Genomic DNA, 22,809 nt, shown 5'->3' on the forward strand with positions numbered 1-22,809 from the left:
GATATAGTATGCCTTAAAATGATAAGGGGTCTTTTCACATCCATTATCTCATTTAATGTTCAAAATAACTTTGAAGGGTACATACTGTTATTCCCATTTAATGGGTGGAGATTCTGAGGCGTAGAGAAGTAAGTACATTAAGTAATGTGAGAAGTCATGATATGTTCAATAGCAGGCTTGGGGCTCACCTGTTGCCTACAAATCCCATGATCTCCTGCGGGTTGAGGCATGAAGGATGAGTCAGAGTTGGCAAGAACACCAGAGGTAAGAGGATCAAAAATATGGTTTTAAAACATTATCAGCTCTTCGTTTTCCACCTACTTAGATGTGAAAGAGGACCATACAACGTGATCTTTAGAGATATGGGCCTCCAGACTGTCTAGTTATATACTCCACGGAACAGGTATTATCAGGAAATCCTGTTGTTTTCTCTGTACCAAACCTTATTTTCTCTAAGGGCATTGTATGAGTTACCTACCTGAGATGCATTCCTAGGGTTAGGTGTTTTCAAAAACAAGAGAAAACGTCAGTTGTTGCTTCTAGGGTTTTCCCTCCTGCTCCCCACCTCCCTCTTCCTGCAGCTCAGACTCCCTTCTGAACACCAAGACGGAAAGAACCCGAACTCTGAGGATCTGAGAAAGATGGAGATTTCATTACCAAGCCGTCCTGTTAGTCTCTTCTGCACAACTTCCTCTGATAACTGGAATGGCATTGCTTCTCATTGCTTCTTTCTATAGACACCTAAACACTGATTTTTTAAAAGTATAGAGGTAATAAAATCATATTATCCCAAATTAGGAAAAAAAAAAGCATTTTGGGAACCCTTTGCTAATATCATTACTTAGCAATTGACCATAGTTTATTTTAGCCTCCCTCCCTTTTTTTTTGGTACTTCGCAAAATAATTAGGGTTGGCTGCCTATGTGGTCTTTGCGGAAAGAATCCAGTCACTTTAAAATGTCATCAGGGAGCAGAGTAGAAATTACTGACACTTTCCCTGGGGATCTGGAGAAGCTCTAAAGGCTCAGCTTTGCCCCAAAAGGCTTCCTGAACCCTCTTCCCAACAAAGGTATGTCTCCCATTCCCACCTTCAGGAGAAATGTTCCTTCCAGCTGCTAAGAGAAGACAATTCTCTTCATATTCTTTTGATTACAGTCACCCTGCACATACAGTGTGGTACTTTGCTCTTCCATTAACATTATCATCGACATAGTTTTCCTTTTTGCTACGTGGCTTCTGCACCACCAACTCTGATGATTTACTGAATAATAGTAATAATAATTTACCGAAAAGGTAGCCGCTCACGTACTTATCCATTCCCCAGATTGTTGGATGCTTAGATTGGGGTTTTCTAATGCTTTGTTTGTGACCAATCAGTCATAATTATGTTATTTCCATTTGTTTGAATTTTGAATTGTTTTACGGTATGCTTGGTTCACGTGCACATGTAAGCATGCAAACATGACCGAAAGACTTGTAAGTAAGAAGCATATCACCCCATCTTCCAGTTCTCCAGGTCTCCTTTTGGGAGGCAAGTGTGGGCATTGGGTTCTGTGTGTCTTTCCAGAGACTATGTGTGGATGTAGGGGTGCCTCTTTTTTTTTGTTTTGCTTTTGGGTGCAGATTCAGTGTGGGCTAGAGGGCTGCTGCTTGTCGTGTGGTTTGCACAGGTGTCCTGCAGCCTTGTACAAATGGGCTGCTTCCGCTTGGAAGAAAGGGCCTGGTTTACTTCCCACCAAGGTGCTACCCACTCTCTGAGCCACGTGCCGGCAGGGCTGCTGGAGGACCAAGCAGCGAAGCCAGGCTTATTGACTAAGTGTGCTGGGTGGCCACAGCAGAATGTATTTAACTAGTTATCTCTTGACGGAAATTTGGGTTATTTCTTGTATAAACTACAACGTGCACCAATAAATAACCGTCGGCACGAGCATTTGTGTATTAAATTCCCGGAGATGCAATCGCTGATAAAAAGGGTGTGTGCACGGGCACGCATTCACACTGATGAAGTTAACGCCCAGAGCTGGCTGGAGGTACGAAGAGCTGCCTGCTTCGGAGGTCCTCCAGCAGAGAGGACCCTTCAGGGAACGTTTGAGAGGCCATCCAGCCCTGGCAGGCTCTGGAGCCAGCTGGCCTGGTTTCATGGACCCTGGACAATGATTTAACTCTTTGGCCCTCGGTTTTCTAGTGGAGACGAGAAGCAGTCAAAAGGTTCACGTCATGGGGCAGTTGTGAGTGTGTAGTTCATGCCAAGCGCTTAACATACCACCTTGATAAGTTCCTCGTAAATGTCAGCTGCGACTATCGTCATCATCACCGTCACGTTACCGGACTTCTGAGAACCTTGGGGAAGCCTGAGAAACTTTCACATTTTAGATTCTTTTGATTTAGGGAGCACCTCAGGTCACTGGATTTCAGTGAGGACCGCCGTTCATGATGAGTTCTCGTTCTGCTTCCTGTTTTAACTCGCCACTGATGAGCTTCCAAGATCTGAGACCCCCTTGGGCTTGTACAGTTGCCACTCTCCAGGAGGGAACCCTGCTCTCCCTCTTAGGAAGACCCCACTAGTGCGGACAGCTCACCATCCCACGGCGTGGCCGGGTGTGTGTGCATGCACGCAGCCGGGTGCAAGTGACTTGCAGCCGTCTGCTTCATTCCCTGGACAGTCGCAGCCAGGGGCCGGTTGCGGAGCCCTTCCCAGGGTACTGCCGCTGGCAAGCAAGTGGCGGGAAGGAGGAGCAGGTGTCTCCACTAACTGACTAATTGGCCTGGCTCTAGACCTCGTTTTCCACGTTCTGAAAGGGTTTTGGCAGCCGTATTAACTCCCCAAATTAGTTAAATGTTGCGTGCGTGTAAAACAGTTTGCTGCCCCGTCAGAGCTTGGAAACATTTCTTTTCCTAAAGGTGATGACAATTTTCAATGTTACAAAGGGAACAAAGACCTTATTTGCAAATTAACACATCAGTACCGAGCCACATAAATGTAATTCGAAGAGCGGACGCGAGCCGTGCGAGTACGGTCAGTCCTCTTTTCCGTGTGGAGGCTGGGGGCCCCGGGCTTCTGTTGGTAGCTTTTGTTGATGTCATTTTTGCAAAATCAATGTGGGTGTTTGAAGCAGTCCGGTTTTCGAGAAGCTGTGTCCTTGTTATAGACAGCCTGTGAGTGTTCTGTGAAGTCAGAGAAGGTTCACAGAGCTGCCTTGGGCCAAGGGGCCTGTTTTGATAGCTCTAGATCACTCTTCCTGACTGAGCTCATGTCTGGCCCACAAGATAGACGGTGCCCTTTCTGTGCAGCTTTCATTTCTTGCTCCTTCCTTTTGCTCTCAAGGAATAGAGCTCTGCCTCTGATCCTGCACACCTCTGAGGTGTGTATGAAACTGAAGCAGTACCCTGACATTTCTCCCTCAATTAATTACACAAACATTTCTGGGTGGCACGAGGTTTCTAGTCTCTGGCAATCAGGGAGCTCATTTCTTTCTATTTCCCAAAATATTTCCCAGTGACCCAAGTAGCATCAGCTCTGCAGTTTACTTCTGGCTTCCGTCTTGTCGTGAATGTATTTATTTCCACTGTGATACATATCTGAAATGCAATGTGAGAAATGTGTTCTTGTTTTCAATTTTTTTTTTACATTTATTCATTTTGTTTAAAAAAATTTTTTTTAACGTTTATTTATTTTTGAGACAGAGAGAGACAGAGCATGAATGGGGGAGGGGCAGAGAGAGAGGGAGACACAGAATCGGAAGCAGGCTCTGAGCCATCAGCCCAGAGCCTGACACGGGGCTCAAACCCACGGACTGTGAGATCATGACCTGAGCTGAAGTTGGACGCTTAACCAACTGAGCCACCCAGGCGCCCCTATTCATTTTTGATAGAGACAGAGCACAAGTGGGAGAGGAGCAGAGACAGAAGGAGACACAGAATCCGAAGCAGGCTTCAGGCTCCGAGCTGTCTGTCAGCAGAGCCCGACTCACAGGGCTCGAACTCACGAACCGCGAGATCATGACCAGCCGATATTGGTTGCTTAACTGAATGAACCACCCAGGCACCCCTAGAAATGTGTTCTTGTTTTAAAGGGAAACCAGATGTCAACATTTTTTGGCTTTGTCGGCTTGCTCTCCAATTGTCTGGTAGACTTCAGAATGACCATTAATCTCGGGCAGGACAACATTCTACATGAGAAAATATAAAAGAGTTGTAGTTTTCTTGAAGTTTAAAAACTATTTCAAAACAAGGGGGAGGGGTTCCCCATTGAGTAAGTCTTGTGGTCACTCCAGGCCTGTGTCTACTTAGCTGTTGAAAATAAAGGGTCTTTCTATAATAAAAATAACAACAATAATAATTTGTATTTACAAGCTCTCAACTATTTACCAAGTATTTTCATAGACACAGTCTCCTCTTTCCTACTAACTGTACTATGAAATATTAGGGAGAAGCATAATAATGATTTGTGGCTACTTTTGAACAACAAAAAAGATCCATTTCAAAAGGCTTAACTAAACAGAAAAGCCAGGGACCAATGAGCAACTCCATTTCCATATCGCATCTCAGAGAGTTAAATGACGCACCCAAGGCCCTACCCAGGTCGTTAAGAGACAGAGACCCATCTGAACCCAGGCCTTCTTTTTATGCTAGAGCTTCTATTCTATCAAGGTCTATCAACCATCTGGGTCTGCCTTCCCCAGAATGCAGCATTTTCCATTTTAAAATGGGGACAGACCTGGGCAAACCAGACTGTGTTGATCACCCTGCCACTCTGTCACCTGAAAGGATACCTGACCCAGGTTGCTGGTCTTCTTCCAGGGCTCTCCCTGGCTCACGCTGCCCTGACACAAACACATCACACAAATATATCAATGTTGCATAAAGCCACCAAGGAGACTTTATAGGGTGAACAAGACAGAAAGTCAAGGAGGGAGCCCTTGGGATACTAACATGTTAGTAGTGAGTGGAAGACAAGAAGTCTTCAGAGAAGATTGAAGAGTAGGGTGACCACCTCCCCCTGCCTCCCCATCCCCGTTTGCCCTGGAGTGAGCCATTTTTCTATTCTGGGTGAGGAAGTAGCTCTTTCTCATTCTCCCTTGCACAAATTGAGCAAGCTTCTGATGGTTATTCTTCCTCTACATGTTTTCTACATGAATGGAATGAATGACAACAGGACTGAGATGTCAGAGGTCTGAGATTGAAAAAAGTAGGCATTTGGGGTGCGCTGGGTTACTCAGTCAATTAAGCATCTAACTCTTGATCCCAGGGTCATGGAATCAAACCCAGTTTTGGGCTCCATGCTGAACTTGGAGACTTCTTAAGATTCTCTCTCCCTCTGCCCCTCCCCGACTCACACTCTCTTTCTCTCTCTCTCTCTCTCTCTCAAATAAATAAAGTAAATAAATAAATAAAATTTAAAAAATACAAAAATATATAAAAAAAGAAAAAGTAGGCATTTAAACATCCTAGAGAAGAGAAGAAATACCAGAGAAGAGCATGAGGTAGGAGTTTGCTTGGAATTTTATGAAGTGAAGACAGAGAGGGCTCCATTTTCCTTTGCAGTTGCTGTCTGTCTTGTTTGGGACTCTTCCCAATGTGCTTTTGCCCACTTGTCACCAGGACATTGGAAGTCTGCCTTAATTATCCCTTCTAACTTCTGTGGCTCTGTTCCACACAGCTTGGCTGTTGGCAATTTTCCCAATGTGGACAGACGATGAGGGAGGGAGGATGGTCAGCTAGGAGCCACTGGAAGGAGGAGTGGGAGCTTTACTTCTGTTCCCAGGTGTTGGTTTACAGGCCACTCTGTCTAGACCCTGGTTCGCCACTCCTGGACATTCCCATCCTTTGCATTTTGTCTCCTTTTGATGCCCTTAAATTAAGTCTTCCATAACTATTTTGTCTGAAGTTAAGTTTAGTTGAACAATAATTTGTGGACTATTATCTGCTAGCCAAGCCCAGCCAGGGACCTGTTCTGGGCTTGAAGAGATGAATTAGACAGTTCAGAGAAGACTTTGTCTGGGAAGGCCAACTCCAAAATTATGTCACTAATAGGGCAACACCTACCATGAGAGCAAAAACACTTCTAAGCACCCATGGGTTCATATTGAGATACATTAAAAGTACATATGGAAAATATTACAGACAGTGACCCTCCTTCCTTGAGTTCTGAGCAAGGCAAGAAGGTCGGGAGAGCATGTTACTATGTTGCCCATTCATATGACCACTTAAAAATTTTAAAAACTTATCAAGCCATTAGTATGTGACCCACAATTCTCTAACTCATTTGCAACTCATAACAGCCCTATGAGAGGTAATATTATTGCTGCGTTGATGCAGCATAGAAACAAAGATATTGTGAAACCAGCCAAGGGACAACCAGCTATAAGTGACTTAGCCAGAGTTTTAACTTGAGGCAATCTGGAACCATCCCTCTATGCTGCCACTGGAAATCACTGGCTTGGTGGATAAGTGCTGGTTGATTGTATTAGAGTGTGTGTGTTGCAGGGGAGAATAGTAACATCCCAAATGCTGGATCCTTTTGGTGAAAAGTCTTGGAGAAGTTTTGCAACCATCCAAATCAAGCCATTCTCTATTTTTCTTCCAAATCTTTCTTGGACTAACCCAATATGCTAGGATAGCTTCAACACATTATATGTTTTAGCACAATGACTGCTGACTTCAGTCTTGATTTGGAAATCAAACTCTGGTTGAAAGTGGTGCTTGCCCTTCCTAGTAGAATTACCACAATTAACTTTTATTTCTAGAGAATATTGGATTATATACCCTATGATTCTGGGAGGGAGAAGCCCCCCACATATAAAGTTAGTAGAAGATGTGGTTGCATTTGAAAGTCTTTATGGAACTCTTTGGAATTCTAAATAAAAATTCCAGGAAGGCTTGGAGGCTTCTGGACAGCAAAGTCACTTTTAGGGACAAAAAGATATTTTACTTTCTAGCAAATTCTAAACTTCTAAGAATAGTCTCTTTCTTAAATGTTAATAGGAAATCATTGTGCAGCAGGGATGCTATCAAATGATATATTTTTTCTTCATGGTCGCTATTTTTTTTAATATGGAACATTTCACGAATTTGCATGTCCTCCTTGTGCAGGGGCCATGCTAATCTTCTCTGTATCATTCCAATTTTAGTATGTGTGCTACTGAACAAGCCAACGCTGGTCCAATGGAGAAGGGCTTGAGTGGAGCCCATTTTTCTAGCTGTTTTCTGGGCACTCTTTTCTCCCTGAACTGAGTGTGGCCAGGCACTGGACACAGATTCCGTACTTAGATTAAAATATGGATATTCTTGATTTATACTCTACAGAAAGATTGTCTGCATTTCCAGTGTGTGACTGACAGTATTTATTAAAAAAATAATTTACCTTTCAGCTTATGCTTTTGCTCTTTGCTGCTCCATGGTGTTCTCCATCATTGATGAGTGGCCCATTTGATTGGGGCCCCTGGGTGGCTCAGTCAGTTGAGCATCCCACTCTTGATTTCAGGTCAGATCATGATCTCATAATTCGTGAGTTTGAGCCTCCTGTCAAGCTCTGGGCTGACCTTGTGGAGCCTGCTTGGGATTCTTTCTCCACCCCCCCCACCCCTCTACTTCTCCTACTCACATTTTGTCTCTCTTTCACTCTCTCTCTCTCTCTCAAAAAATTAAAAAAAAGGGTGGCCCATTTGATTGGTTGGGCGTAGATTTCTATTTTTCCAAACTTGTCTTGCATCTCCATTTCATCGGGAAAACTTACAGGCCTGATGGCCCTCCTTGTCAACAGCAAGCTGCCTCTGGGGACACAGTACAAAGGAGGCTTGAAAAGTGTTAGTTGCAGACCCTATTACTGCCTCCAGACTGCACACAGAGTTGATAGCGGTAGGATTGCTGGGCTTGGAGCCCCAGAGGAAGAGGTGGAGTTGGCTGTATGCCAAGATCTCCTGGTCTAAACGGCCCTGAGGGAGCCTGTTCCCACACTCCCTCCACAAACAACTGTGCACCTCAAGTGCTCCTCCCCTCCTGCTCCTATGACGACGGTTGTGTGTCCACCCTCGCCTCCAAGTCCTCCTGCTCTCCGAATCTCCTTGGGAGTTGGCACACTTGCCATTTTTGTGTGTTTTTAACTCCTTATCGTCTACACAAGTATCTAAATATTTCCTTTGAATTACCTCCTTTCCCCCAAATTTTTCAGTTTCCGAACGCGCCTTGATATTTCTCACCCCCAGAAACCTTTCAATGACTGTCCCTTCTGTCTGGAACATTTCTCTCTTCCCTCTCCTCACTCAACATTTAAATCTCCATTGAGGCATCCCTTCCTCCATGGGAACTTCCCTAATTTCTCTTCCTGACCCACAGTGTGTTAGGCTTCCCTTCTATGACCTTCCATAGTACTCCTACTTCTCCTTTTATTTCACCTGTTATGATTCACTGGTTATGAATTCTCTTTAGTTGTTTACCTTAACTGTAAGCACAGTGACTCTCCAGTGCCTAACACAAACTTGGTGCATCTTGTACGTTTGTCAAATAAATGAATGAATGGATTGAAACATCTGAAACACTGATGATGATGAGAGAGAAGAAGTTGAAATATGGAACAAGACTCACATCGTCATTTCCAGATGGCTGATGCCAGTAGGATTTCGGAAACTTTTTCCCTGCGGCAGATCTGAATGAGTAAGGAAAGAAAATAGAAGAAAGAAATGAAGATGTTCTTCGATCCTCCTTTCTGTGAGACTTCCCCAGACTTTATCTCCAAATATGTAAAAACAACCCTACCTCAAACCTGAAGGAAGCTACCCCCATAGCATCATTCAGGAGAAATCTGGAAGATGTGCATGTTGTGTATATGGGGTGTGTGTGTTGAGGGGGGAGGGGAGGTGAAGGGGGGAGTAGATGAGCGAGGAATATCAAGGTGTACTGGCCTGAATAATCCCCCTCCCACCCCAACCCTCATGTCCAGCCAGAAGCTCCAAATGGGACCTCATTTGGAAATAAGTTCTTTGTAGATGCAATTAGTTAAGATGAAATTACACTGGATAAGAGTGGACCCTAATCCCATGACTGGTTCTATAAGATGAGAAGACAGACACACAGACACATAGGGAAGACCACCCTGTGAAGCTGTAGGTAGAGACTGGAATTACGTTGCTAGAAGACGAGGGGCATGGAAGATGTCTGGCAACCAGCAGAGGCTGGAAGAGGTGATGAAGGACTCTTCCCTGGAGACTTCAGAGAGAACGTGGCACCGGTGACACCTTAGTGTCAGATTTCTACCTGCCAGAACTGTGAGAGAATAAAGTTTTAAGTCACCCTGTTGACGGTAATTTGTTACAGCATCACTGGGAGACTCATACACAAGGAAAGTGGTAATTTTGTCTCATCTTGAGTATTCTTTCTTAAATGCTTATTTTCTTCACATGTTGGAGAAAAATCAATATAAGCTTACTCCCCTAGTCAGGTCTCCTCCTTGCTTCCTATATCCATTGACAGTTTCATCTGAGTTAGAAGAGGAATCAAATAATCTCTTGCAGCACATGGAACACAGCACCACCACTGCTTCTGGTGGATAATGCCTACTATTTACTAAGTGTCAATAGTATGCAAGACACCGTGTAAAGCACTCCACATACACGAGCTCAAATCCTCACTACTCATTTGCAAAATAGGCTGTATGATTACTGTTTTAGAAATGAGATTAAGTCTCAGAGATCACTTCTTACAAGTGCCGCGACCTCTATGGACACAGTGTAATGACTTACTTGACATCTGCTCAGAGTCTTTACCAACAATGTATAAAAAGAAATGTAAGTGTTCCTTAAACACTTAGCTCTGAATATAACAGAGAGGAAACCATCATGTTCAGTAATTGCTTGCTCTAGGTTTGTTTGCTAGCCCAAACGTAACTTTATTAAGAGGCAGTAGACACGTTAGATGTTCAAGTCGGGTTCTCCACCTTCGTCCACACTCCCAAGGCAATTTTCCTTGGTGCTCGTACGCTTCAACTTGGTAGCAGAATGAGGTTCTGGCATACAGCCCTTGCTCTACGGATCACCTCGCCCCACTGAAGGCTCTTCTCATCTCATGCTGCTTGAAGGCTGGTGCTGGTGCCCCACGTGCCCCATTGTCCACCACCTGTGCAATGATAACCTGAATGATTATTGTGGTGGAGATGTGCCTGTCGCTTACGTAGGCTGTTGGTGGGACCGGACATTCACTGAATCATGCTTAAGAACTGGAAATTTGCGGTTACAAAAGGTCAACAGAGTGAAGAAATATCTCAACCTTCACATTCGAGTTTAAGGTAAAGAAAGCTTCATCACAAAAGGATATCTTTCGAAAAGCTTTTCATGGGATGGTGAATACATATTTAAAAGTTAAAGTCAGTGGAAGTATCGAGGAAATATTTCATAGCATGGTACACAACCTAACTATTGAAAGATCCATCAGAACTTTTTGTTGTTCCCCATTTTAGGTCAACCCTTGAAAATCTGTCTGTAATTACAGAATATACTTCTCACTTATGCTAGTACGTGACACGATCAGTATTTTGTTTTCATTTATAAGCTTTCTCTGTGGATGAAAATCCATTGATGTGTGAAGTCTGAATCTCCTGTTAGGTCCAAACAAAAATGTAGCAGGGAGAAGTAGGAAAAAGTAAATAATTAAAAACCCTGACCCTTCACTTTAGTTCATTAGCTTACTTTGCTGACAACTTTAAAAATGCACATGTAAATTGCTTCCTGGGAAGAAGTGCAGGGGTCGGTCATGTGTGATCTCAAGTGTTTGTAACAAGGATAAAATAGGAGATTCATGTTACTTTTCAAAGATGAGGATAGGGATTCGTCTCTCTTGGATTGAATAATACAGTAGGGGACTTTTGTTTTCCTTGCAAAGGAAGCCATTTAGTGGTCCTTTTGTAGGCTGCCTTTCCAGCTGGGTGGGAAAAATCTGGATGTCTTTGGACCTCACGTCCTTCGGGGACTTGATCTTTGTCCCCACCACTCAGAAGAGTAGACTCATAAACTAGGAGAAGAAAACCTATTTTTTTCCCAAAACCGTGTTCTTAGAAAGAAGAAAATTGTCAGGTAGCAATTTGTGTACCTGAAAAACAACATTTACATTCAAATTATTTGGACATTTATTGTTGCAATTGGAACTCATTTGTTTGGGTTTAAATGTTAGCTTATTATTCTGATAGAATTTTCACTTTATCAATCGAAATATATTCCTTCATTTACGAAGTATTTATTCAGGACCTTCTGTGCTGTATTATAGGAGAATGTACTTAAAAAGATGGTTATCCTGTTATCAAGGAACTTACAAATCTGATTTGAGAGGGTGACGCAGGGGCAAGGGAGATTGTTGGTTTCTGCCAACACTTACTGAGTGCTTTCTATGAGCCAGGCAGTGCCCAGAGTGCTTTGCGTGCATGAACCCTTTTTTAATCTCCAAAAACTCTGTGAAATGGGTCACATTTTTAATTATCATTTTATCATTGCAGAAGGTAAGGCACCACAAGTTGGGAAACTTGTCCCAAGGTCAGACGTCTAGTAAGTGGTAAAATCATCCGCAAACTCAGGCAAACTAACCACAATGTTATACTACATCCCAAGCTGGGCAGAACATAACACACACGCACACGCACACACACACCCCACTAATAACAAGTAATAGTCAATAACAATACTAGGGCAGTAAAATGACGAATCGGAGAATCATCCTGGCTTGGTGTGGTCAAGGAAGACTTCATGATATGAAACCGATATTAGATCCAAACCAACAACGCCATCCACATCATCTTGTTGAGATGTCCATTAGCATATCGGAGGCTCTGAGAACTATGCAGAAAGGAAACCTGTGTGTTTAAGCCATTGTTCCTCAAACTTCCTTGGCTGTGAAGACTTTTTTTTTCTTCCAGGTAATGCTTACACAACTTTTGGCACACACATTTTTAAGCAATTTTGAAAATGTTAGTTTAAAGGAGCAGGATCTATTTTAGGGTCACCTATTTACAGAGACCGTAACTGACTTGTCTGCCTCTGCTGTCCATAGACAGAAGGATCTGAGGAAGTTGCACGGGGACAAACCGCTGGAAACTTCTATAGGTAGGATTTATAGGGTATGAGTGGAATTCGTGAAAACTTGACAAGATATCACGTTTTGTCTACTAACTAAACCTTTTCTCTAGCCAGGATTGTGGTATCATCAGTTCTATGAAGAGCTTAGATTAAAAGTCCTCTCTGGCTGGGCTGAAGAGTATTTACTTTATAATCAGAAAAGACAGTTCCTTATATTCCCTGGTCTTATCAGTGTATCCTTAGTGCCCCAAGAACACTGTCTTCTTTTAGAAATATTTTTATAATATTTTGTCTGCATTTTATAAGGGTTATTTTATGGTCAAGCTGGTCACCTATAGATATAATTGTGCCCAAAGTCTATTAATGCTTCTTGTGTTTTCTTTTGCACAAAAATTGTACAACCTAGAGAAAGTGAAAGATATATCCCAACTCTCACTTTGTAGGTTTGTTTAAAAAAATTTTTTTTATGTTTATTCATTTTTGAAAGACAGAGAGAGACAGAGCACAAGCCAGGGTGGGGCAGAGAGAGAGGGGGACACAGAATCTGAAGCAGGCTCCAGGCTCTGAGCTGTCAGCACAAAGACTGACGTGGGGCTCGAACTCACCAACAGTGAGATCATGACCTGAGCTGAAGCTGGACGCTCAACCAACAGAGCCACCCAGGCGCCCCTGTTTTAAATGATGTAGTTTATATTTGTTGAAGACCCTCTATTAGAAACCACGTTATATATTTTATGTATGTTTTCTAATTTTGACATCGCAACCAACAAGAAGGTAGGTGCCACTCTCATTTCACATGTGAGGCAATGGAGACTCAGAGAGATTAAATTGTCTGCCTGGTGTTAAGCAGCAAGTGATCACGAGGGATTTGAATTCTGGTCTGTCTGACCCCAAAGCCCACACTTTTAAAACTCTGCTACATTACTTTTTAAAAAAGGAGGGGGGAACTCTTGAAGATTAAATCTTGCATTTAATTAACTAGAATTTAAAACATTTCAGGCAATTGAATCAAAAACACACTGTTGCTTGGATGACTAAGAGAAGGCAATAATGGATCTTCAAATCATATCAGCTAAAACTTAGACTTTTCCTAATAATATCTCTGGCTTAATTGAAAAAAAAAAATCCATCGCAGACTGTTTTGTAGCTAAAAGCTTCTTGTTTAGTCATTACTCAAATGTCCATTATATGCTCCTGGAGGCAGGACTGAGTCTTTCCCCTTCTCTGCCAGGGTGTTACTTGCGAAGTGCCTCTGTTTTCCGTCCTGTTCGGGACAGACCACGAGCAATGGCTGAGAATGTGTCTGGAAATGTGAGGTGTGTGCATCCGAGAGGCGTCCACTCGTGTGCCCTCGAGGGGAGCCTGTGGAGCTAGCAAACCTTTCAGGGCCTGACACAGAGGACCAGAGCCATCACCAGCCGGAATTAGCACTTTGGTGGCATAGATACAAGGGAGATAAATGATTCTCACTTTGGTTTTGGGAGCTGCTTCCTCCACAGAAACGTCTGACAGAACAGCAAACAAAAGATCCAGTATCTTCCCCTCTAGGGTGTAGAAGGCTAAGCAAAGGTAGTCTGCAGCTGACCCAGCGTTTTCATTTGAGCAACGGATCTTTTTACCCAACCTTGCAAATAAATAAGCCAATCTGTTTAAAAATAAAAAAAGTAAACATGAGTTTGAGTTCCTAACATGGAATCACCAGCATTTCTCTACTGTATTTTCCCCCCATACATTCTTCACATTCTTACCCATGTGTGAATGGCTATTTGCCAAGCTTCTCGTCGTTGATGAGGAGAGAACTTGCATGCCTTGACAGCCTACCATGTACCAGAGGCGGTGCTTGGTGCTTTTGGTACGGCCTCTTCTAATCGCCACCACAATACTATAAAAGGTATTACTGTCTGGAAATAGTTTTTTAGGGGTTCAGTAACCTCCCTGAAGTCACAGAATGAATAAGTGACAGAATCAAGGTTGGGACCCCCTTTCGTCTTGAAGGAAAGGAAGAGATTTTCCTCGGTCCAAGGTTCTTCTGGCTGAACTAAGAATTAAATTTACATGAGACAGACTAACAGGAGAAAAGCCTAAAGTTTTATTACATGTGCATGGAGGCCCAATAATGAAATGGAGACCTCAAGAAATGACCAAGGCAGGCAGTTTTATACTCTCTAGACAAAGAGACAATAAATCTGCAAGGAGTTGGCGGCATGAAGAAAACTTAACTTTGGCAGCTTCAGTTAGTAAGGGATGCTAAACAGAATTTGGGCTGAGGTGGCAAATTAGTAAAGAGTAAAAAAGGTTGTTTATACAGCCTTCTTGGCTCTAAATTTCCCATCTCTGGTGACAAGGATGTCTCTATCTCTTGGTATGGGGAGGGCACCTCTCAAATGGGAGATTTATTTCCTGCTTTTCACGGGGACAGAGGAGGATCTGAGTGTCCTTCTTACACAGGCTGTCACTTGAGTGACTTCTTTTTAAAATGATCAATACACTTATATACAAAGGAGTATTACTCGGCGATCAAAAAGAATGAAATCTTGCCATTTGCAACTACGTGGATGGAACGGGAGGGCATTATGCTAAGCTAAATTAGGGAGGGACAAATATCATATGACTTCACTCATATGAGGACTTTAAGACACAGAACAGATGAACACAGGGAAGGGACGCAAAAATAATACAAAAACAGGGAGGGGGACAAAACATAAGAGACTCTTAAATATGGATAACAAACAGAGGGTTGCTGGAGGGGGTGTGGGAGGGGGGATGGGCTAAATGGGTAAGGGGCATTAAGGAATCACTGAAATCATTGTTCCACTATATGCTAACTAATCTGGACGTAAATTAAAATAAATAAATAAATAAATAAATAAATAAGTAAATAGATAAATAAATAAATAAAGTTGAACTAAAAAAAATAAAATAAAATGATCAATATGCTTAAGTGGAACATTTTGGGGCAGCCTGCCCTTGGCCCCTACAGTGTCCAAAGATTATCCGTGTTCTGTTATGCTGTGCATCAGGAGAGCGCTTTGGCTGTGGTTGAATCCCCACAGATGTTCTCACAGATTCTCTAAGAAGCATTCACTGGCAATCCAGTCTTTGTCACAGTCTAAATGCTCTTGCAGAAATGGAGCCTTTTTTTATCCCAAGTATCTAGTGCAACTTTTGGCACACAGTAGGTACTCAATCCATATCTGCCAAATCAAAATTGAATCGCTCACACGGGCTTGACTTATTTCACAATGTTTCAGCGAGGTTCCCGGGGTACATTTGAAAATCACGCCTGACTTTTACTTGGAAAACCATTGAGGTCTCAATTTTGATTTTTGATTTTATGATATAGACTATCCACAAGTGAAAAAGTGGCTTTATATTCGGACATAGGGAAGCATTAAGGAATTAATGAGATTCTGAATCCAATCTTAAATAAAAGGGACTTGAGAACAGTATGTAGATACAAGGTTGTTTCTGGGAAATAAGGGTGGTGTTTGTTTTTTTTTTTTTTTTCCTTTCTCCTCTATTTCCAGCTGGGTTTAGGGTACTCAGTCGTCCTGCATGAACTGTTCTATTGTTCTTGATGGCTCCCAGTCCTGAAATGCGAGACCATATTTTTCACAAGTAATTATTGAATTAAGTCTGCTATGTCTTTACCTCATTCTCACTCATATATGAGTTTGACAAATGTGAAACAGAAAAATATCAGGAGTCAGGGGAAGTGTAGAACTGACCGGTGATAGAGAGCCCTCTTTCCCAAACTTGGGATTAACTGCCAAGTGATACTTTCATGGACATGGCTACTTCTGCAGCCCCAAATAGAGTGAGTCACATGGAGACCGTATCTGTACCTGTGTGTCTTTTTCCCCTCGAAAATTTCCCATCTTGAGCAGTGGACCTTTTCTGTTGAATCTGATTGGTTGGCTAGTAATATGCTACCTGGTGAGAATCAGCATATTTTCATACCTTGATGTTTTTAAGAAATTATCTTTATTTTTAATTATTCATTGAGACATGCCAATGGATACTTAGGTCACATTTTGGGCAAAACTCACAAGGTTTTTTTTTTGTTTTTTTTTTTCCCCAAATCTCACATGTGTACACAAAACAACACAAGTTTTAGTGTTTGCTTAAAAGAACAAAGCATTAGAAATACAGTGAGACACAAGCTCATAATCAAATTCACATCAGTGAGCAGATCTGATTTAACATGAGAAGATTACAAAACAAATCTGTGTTTTGTAGGAAGCACTATCTGAAGACAGTGTTGCAGGACACAGTCCAAATGCCTTTGTGGGAAGCCTTAAGCAAGTAGAAACAGAGCAGGATTTTTACTCAGCCTAGAGGGAGTTATGGGTAGGTCAGGGCTTCATGAACAGGATTCGGCCTATTCACGAATGCTGTTAAAGGAGAAGCAGGCTTTGACGATCAGGCCTGGCAGTGATATATATTCTCTCTTTCTTAATTTGATCTTTACTTTACTTACTAAAAATAGCCCTTTGATTCCTTTCTTCTCATGTAATGACAGAATTAAACTCGGTAAGTCAACTATTGATGGTCCGTGGACCAGAAGAAGAATATAAATTTAAAATCCATGGACGAGCCAACAGCTGTGTCTTAACTAGTAATTGAACTCCTCCTATTGAAAGAGAGCCACTAGTAGGCAAGAAAAAAGTTTTCACATTCTTTTTTTTTTTTTTTTTTTTTGCCAACACATGAGGAACTCAAGAAAACTCCAGATGGTTGAGAGAAGGACAAAAATGCATCTAGTTTAGGCATAATGTCTCGTTTTACTTCAAATTTTTATTGTACGAGTAGCTGCTTCATAGACCTAACTGTTGGGTATTTGGTAGTTTTCTCTGTGAGCTCTTCTTCAAGACCTAATAGTGACATAGACACTTTTGTCCTATAAACCTGGAACTACTAAAAATGCCTCCAATCTTATTTAAGTTACAATATAAATATAATTTACACAAAGTCCATTTCCTAAACCCAAGATAGAGGCCCCAGTAGCTAAATAGTGTCTTCTTTCTTTACTGTATCATCCTCGACAATTGCTTTCCTTCACTTGATCTCCTGAACGTTAAACACAGACCACTCAGAAGCCCTCTCTGCACCATCAAACCAAAGTAAGAGAGATTTGGAAGCAGGAATACATTCAACATTTTCTCTTTTGGGGCCTCACCAAGCTGAGAGCTTCAGAGGATTAAAGCAACAAAGAATCATGTGTCAGTTCATAGTTATTATGGAAAGAAAAAAAAAGTTGGTGTTAAGATTTCACAACTTCTCTCTTACCCATATCAACAATTTCAACTTATCACCCACCCATTTCATGAGGTTTTCACACTTTCTTTAGTACCATCTGACAATCTCTCCTACTTTAATGAAAATATAACCAACTCTCCAAAATTTCCCTTAAACCTTAACTCTGCACACTTCAGTCTCTCTACAGAAACGTATTACAAACCAGTCAAGTTTCTAACATTTCATGGGTATGTTAGGAGGAAAAAAACCCCCCACAACAGTTGCACGTAGGAAATGAGAGCTGTCATTTTGTAGTTTGCCAAACAGCTTGATAGTGGCAGAAATGATCATAATACTGTTCTTCCACTTCAACATGATTTAAGGTAAGAAGAAACGGACATGCCAATTTTCATCTAATGTTAGTTATGCTCGAACTTCTAAGGAAAAGGTTGAATGCACAGAGTTTAGCCACTAGAGGAGGATGCTGTAGCAAACTGGTTTTCTGACCAAGTGTCTGGAGAAAAAATGCCAACAAAATGCCAAGGTGACTCCGTTCGCTAGAACTGCAATTAACCACAATGACCTGCCGGAAAGAGAAATTCGGTCAGAAAACCGAAATCGTTTTCTTTACTCAGATAATGTTAACTTCAGCTAAACAGTTAGGTAGTTGCTCACATGAAATTAAGGAAAAAGAAAAATCCAGTTACTATTAACACCAAAGAAATGCACGCCAACCATAAACCAAAGGTGCTTTGGTACTGTAGCCATGACAGAGAAGAGTGTGGTGGGAGAGCAGGAAGTTCCCTGATGATTAGGTGACAGGGTCATAGAAGGTTTGCGAGACCTGCCATGTCTCCTGCAAGGTTGACACACCGCCACGGTCCAAGACAAGAGTCACACAAACGCAAGCTAATCAGCTGGCTTGTTAGAACAGAGTGTGCAACATCGCTGTGTTGAAAAGTGACTTCAGGCTTGTTGAAACGTCTCATTAATCTGAGGAAACGGTGCCTGGTGCCATAGATTAAACACTATGGTCTCAAGCGGAATGCATGTGAAGTTTCCAAAATATTTCCTCAAAGACTTTATTCAGTTTTGGTTTGTGACCTTAGCCGGAAAGCAGAAAGATGGACATGGGAAGGCAGTTCGGAGGGATATCTGTGAGGATTTACGTTGGGCAGCTTTCAGAAGATGAAAGACGTTTAAAGTTAAGGCCTTTATCTGCAAACAATCGTATATTAATAAACTCTATATCCTATTTACACACGCATTCTCTTGTATTAAAACTAACAGTATTCTGTTCACAGTGCCATTGTTTATACAGGTAGCAATCCCATAATACTCATGTATTTTGGCATGGGAATCAGTAGCGCTTGGTATTTACAGAAAATGTACATGTGTGCATATAAACGTGTCACTGAATCTGAGTTATTGATAAAAGACAGATTGGCTAATGGTGCAAAGGAATGAACTGTAAGCACCTTCCCCTCGGAAGGGATGGGAAACGTGGTTTCTTACATTGAGGAGATGCCGAATCTCTGACCCAAAGTGGCATAAAGTCAATAACAAAAAACTACGAACCCCCTGTTCAAGTTTGGGTACACTGAGTAATCTTTTAGTCCAAAGTTTTAGATCCATTGTCTAGTGCATCAAATAGAAAAGTTAAAAAGATTTATTATTATTTTTATCATAAGAATTATTATTAAAATAGAAGGTACTTTCTCTCACGCTCTGGTTTGTGCGCTCGCACTCAAGACCCATCTCCTTGGAGCTCCAAAGATGCTGGTGTTTTTGTCATGCAGATCAGCAGTCAGATGGCTAACACTAAAATGCTCTGGCCTTAGCGACGGTCACCTGTCACAGTGGGACCCAGGGCCCGAGGGGAACATGGCAGAAGCACCTCTTTCTGACTCCCCAGTCTTCTCCTGGAGGGGCAGGCCTGCCCCTCATCAGCTCCCACGTTCCTAAATGGAGTTGCTTTATTTCGGCAGCTAGTGCTGAGATGACGGATGGCTTCTGTACACTCGAAAAGAGGAGAGGAGGCAGGAAAATAGAGGAGGGTAGCATTCCAAAGAGCCCCAGGACGGCAGCCACGAGGTGGCTGGGCTTATTGGCAGGAACCCCCTCAGAGCTTTCACCCTGTCAGGAGGCCTCTGCTCAAGGAGGTTCTCCTTCTCCGTGTGCAGAGCAGGGGCAGGCTGGCTGGGACTACGGGGCGTTGCCTTTGGTCACAGTCTGCTCCTCATTCTCGGTCCCTTGGCCTGCATGGTCGGGGCTGCCCCCGCCACCACTGCTGCTTCTGTGCTGCGTGGGCAACAGACTCTTCCACTGGGCTTTGTTGTGTGAGAGGTGGCTTAGCATGTTCTCCGACAGGGTGCTGTTTCCAGTGAAACGGGCCCATTCCCGGAAAAGCGGCTCCACGATGTAGGTCATGAAACCTAGAACAGGCGAGGCCAAGCTCAGCTCCATAAAGGCGGTAAAACCCACGTCTTCTCCCTCCCAGACCCAATCGGGACCCCACTCTGTGACCCAGAGAAGTGAAGGCAAAAAAAGATGAGATGGCCCCTATCCTCAGTTTAGGAGCACCAGATATGTCACCTTGGGCTCGTTTCTTAACCTCTCGGGCCTCAGTTTCCTCATTTGTAAAAAGGAGCTAGGAAGAGTGCCAAACCCACAGGGCTGTTATGACAATGAAATAACAACACAGGTGAGAGGCTTAGAAAGTTCCTGGTGCACAGTAAATCCTCGATAAATATTGGCTATTATTATTTGCTGAGGGAGAAAGACATATAAGGAGAAAGGTAGGAAAAAGTCTGTTTTGGAGCTAAGGAGGGAGGGTGGGGGAGGGGAGGAAAGGGCAAATGATACCACATCATTGATTTAGACCATCTGAAGGATTCATATGTTTACCCTGTAGGATATTTTTTCAAGAGTATTGATTTATAGTTTTGTCTTACTATCAATCATGTTAACCACTAAATGTAGGTAAATAGAAGTTCATTCATCTTCAATATGCACATAAAATCCCTACTTCAATGACCAGATAAAATTGGTTGATATTAGATATCTCTATTCTCTTAATTAGTTTAGACTTGTTGCTTTCTAATCATGTTTCAATGTTAGTGCAGAGAAGGACTTTCAGTCTAGGCTGGAGTTATTGGAATCATCACAAACTTGGACATATTTAGGTCTTATTGTATGTTCTTGAAATATAGGTGTGGGGAGAAAAGGCAAGTGCTTTTCAGCATAACAAACTTTCCAACAACTGACCCCGAATGTTTACAAGGGCATAAATTATAAAGGCTTGACTTGATCTTTTTATTGAACAAACAGCAGATACTTGGCCTTTGAGGATGCTATAGAGACAGAAAAAGGATGCAGAAATGCAAAATATTATTTTACACTTCTGCATTATCTCATCTTAAATATGATTTAAATATTATGAGATCATTTTAGATAATCCAAGTTTAAGCTAGTGACTTCTGTAGTTTGATATGGTATATAGGGAGTCAGCAAGCAAGGATTTCCTTCTTAAATTTTCTTGTTTCTTATTCCTGAATTTTCTTCATTTTCTTCACAACCTCTAATTTTTTTTTTAACGTTTATTTATTTTTGAGACAGAGACAGACAGAGCATGAACGGGGGAGGGGCAGAGAGAGAGGGAGACACAGAATCGGAAGCAGGCTCCAGGCTCTGAGCTGTCAGCCCAGAGCCCGATGCGGGGCTTGAACTCACGGACTGCGAGATCGTGACCTGAGCTGAAGTCGGATGCTTAACCGACTGAGCCACCCAGGCGCCCCAACAACCTCTATATTTAATTTCTAATATCTTCCACCTTAAGAGAGATTAGATATTAAAGATAGTTCACAAAATTATGCTATTCTGAAGTTTAAAGTGTAAATATTTATAAAATTTACCTTAATATAAAAAAGCTACAAATCTAACATTTAAAAATCTGGTACTTCAACATCAACTCATTTTCTTCCTGAAGTTACTTTGAAATTATACCTCTGGATTTCTACTTGTCCAATATAAAGACCTTTCCTAGTAGATAGGAGAGCCATTTTGAAGCCTGAATAGACACCAGGGGGCAGTTTTCCAAATGAAAGATGGCTTCTGCACGATTAGATTTGGGAACCTGTTCTACCCGTTCCCAGCGCATTGTGCTAACCTTTCTCTTCTATGCAAGCGATGGGCTGACTTTGCCTGGATTTTGTCCTCCTGGTGGGTTGGAATTGGGGGAAGCGAGAAATGATGGCCTCAGAGTAAATAGGGATTGAAGGCAAGCCTCTTTCTCTTCCTCCTTCTATAGATTTCACCAATTAGAGATTCATTTGATTTAATATCTTCTTTTTAAAAAACGCAGAATTTGATGGAGAGAGGGAAAGAGATTTTTAACCCCACTTCCTCTTGGGTTAATATCAATGACTTAAACAGAAAATCAGATCTAAACCTGAGATGGCACTCAGGAGATTCTCACTGTGGAGGGGACAGTTTCAGTCCCAGGGAGAATCAGGACAGAGGAAAGAGCTGCATTACTTAGGACGTGCTGGCAAAATCCTTGTCTGGGGGGCTGAAGCCTAGAGCTCCCATTAGGCTCTATCTATTTGGATTTTTCCAGTTTAGCCTCGTCTATCCCTTCACACCACACCTCCCAACACTGACCCTACAGAGCTGGGAGGTGTGGAACGGAGACAGAGAAAGATTTACGTAGGAAGGGTTGTTTTATAATTACCTTCTCTTTCTCTTTATTATTGGTGTGCTAATGTAGCATCCAGGAGATTTTCCTATTCAGCCAATCCCCACCCCATTTTAAAAACAGGTATCTATGGTAACCACATTTTCCTGTGCTGAAAACCAGGACATAGGATCTGACAAAATAAGTGTGTTCTCATGACAACAACAGGGTAGAGTCTCTAAAATCAGGTCTGTCTTGCAAATCCAGGTTGTGTGCTTAACAATGTGAATGCTTTTCACAAAATGTCTTTAACAGGAGCCTGGCAAATTTCTTTCTAGCCAGAGCTTAACAAACGAGGCCGTGGGGTTAGGATTTTGGACAGGGTCTGCTCCTTTCAGATCACATCTGCAAAACCTCCATAATTAAAGCAACCGGAGGAGACTATCTGATCCAAGGGGACCAAGGCTGCGTTTCTGTTGATGCTGATCCCCTCCCCCACTGCCCCAGCAACTCTGTAGCTATGTTATCACCCTGGATTCTTCCCGGGTTTTGTTTTTTATAATGCTCCCACCCTTTCCTTTTTTGGGTGGAAGAATCAATTTAATTGTAAAAACACCATGACAATACTAAGGGCAATTTGGATAAAAAAATGGCTCACCAATAATCCCAAAATTTCAACATATCTATTTTAATATTTGCATATGTCATTCAAATCTTTGTAACCAGATTAATTCGGTTTCTATTTCCTGAAGATGACTTTATGACTCTGTCGTGGATTAGATTTGACTCTTAGTGATTATAGGCATATCATTACTTGACTAACTTGTTCTGGCTTTCTTAA

At 42.2% G+C, this 22,809-nt stretch overlaps 1 protein-coding gene and 1 non-coding gene across 2 annotated transcripts in view; both read right to left on the reverse strand.

Moving 5' to 3' along the window:
- Positions 1–7,046: 7,046 nt before the first annotated feature.
- Positions 7,047–7,156, reverse strand: LOC124529439 (U6 spliceosomal RNA). Its single transcript, XR_006966338.1, has one exon. It is a non-coding gene; the product is annotated as a U6 spliceosomal RNA (small nuclear RNA).
- Positions 7,157–15,910: 8,754 nt separating this feature from the next.
- Positions 15,911–22,809, reverse strand: part of PDE7B (phosphodiesterase 7B) — a 141,394-nt gene continuing 134,495 nt past the window's right edge. The window contains exon 12 of the mRNA XM_047102309.1: positions 15,911–19,728. Within this exon, the coding sequence (XP_046958265.1) occupies positions 19,499–19,728 (230 nt within the window). The 3' untranslated portion in view covers positions 15,911–19,498. The remainder of the gene's footprint in view (positions 19,729–22,809) is intronic.

Source organism: Lynx rufus, unplaced genomic scaffold (genome assembly GCF_022079265.1).
Source record: "Lynx rufus isolate CCGP_SWC_20201006 ecotype Redwood Valley unplaced genomic scaffold, mLynRuf1.p SCAF_6, whole genome shotgun sequence".
NCBI classification, from domain to species: Eukaryota; Metazoa; Chordata; class Mammalia; order Carnivora; family Felidae; genus Lynx; species Lynx rufus.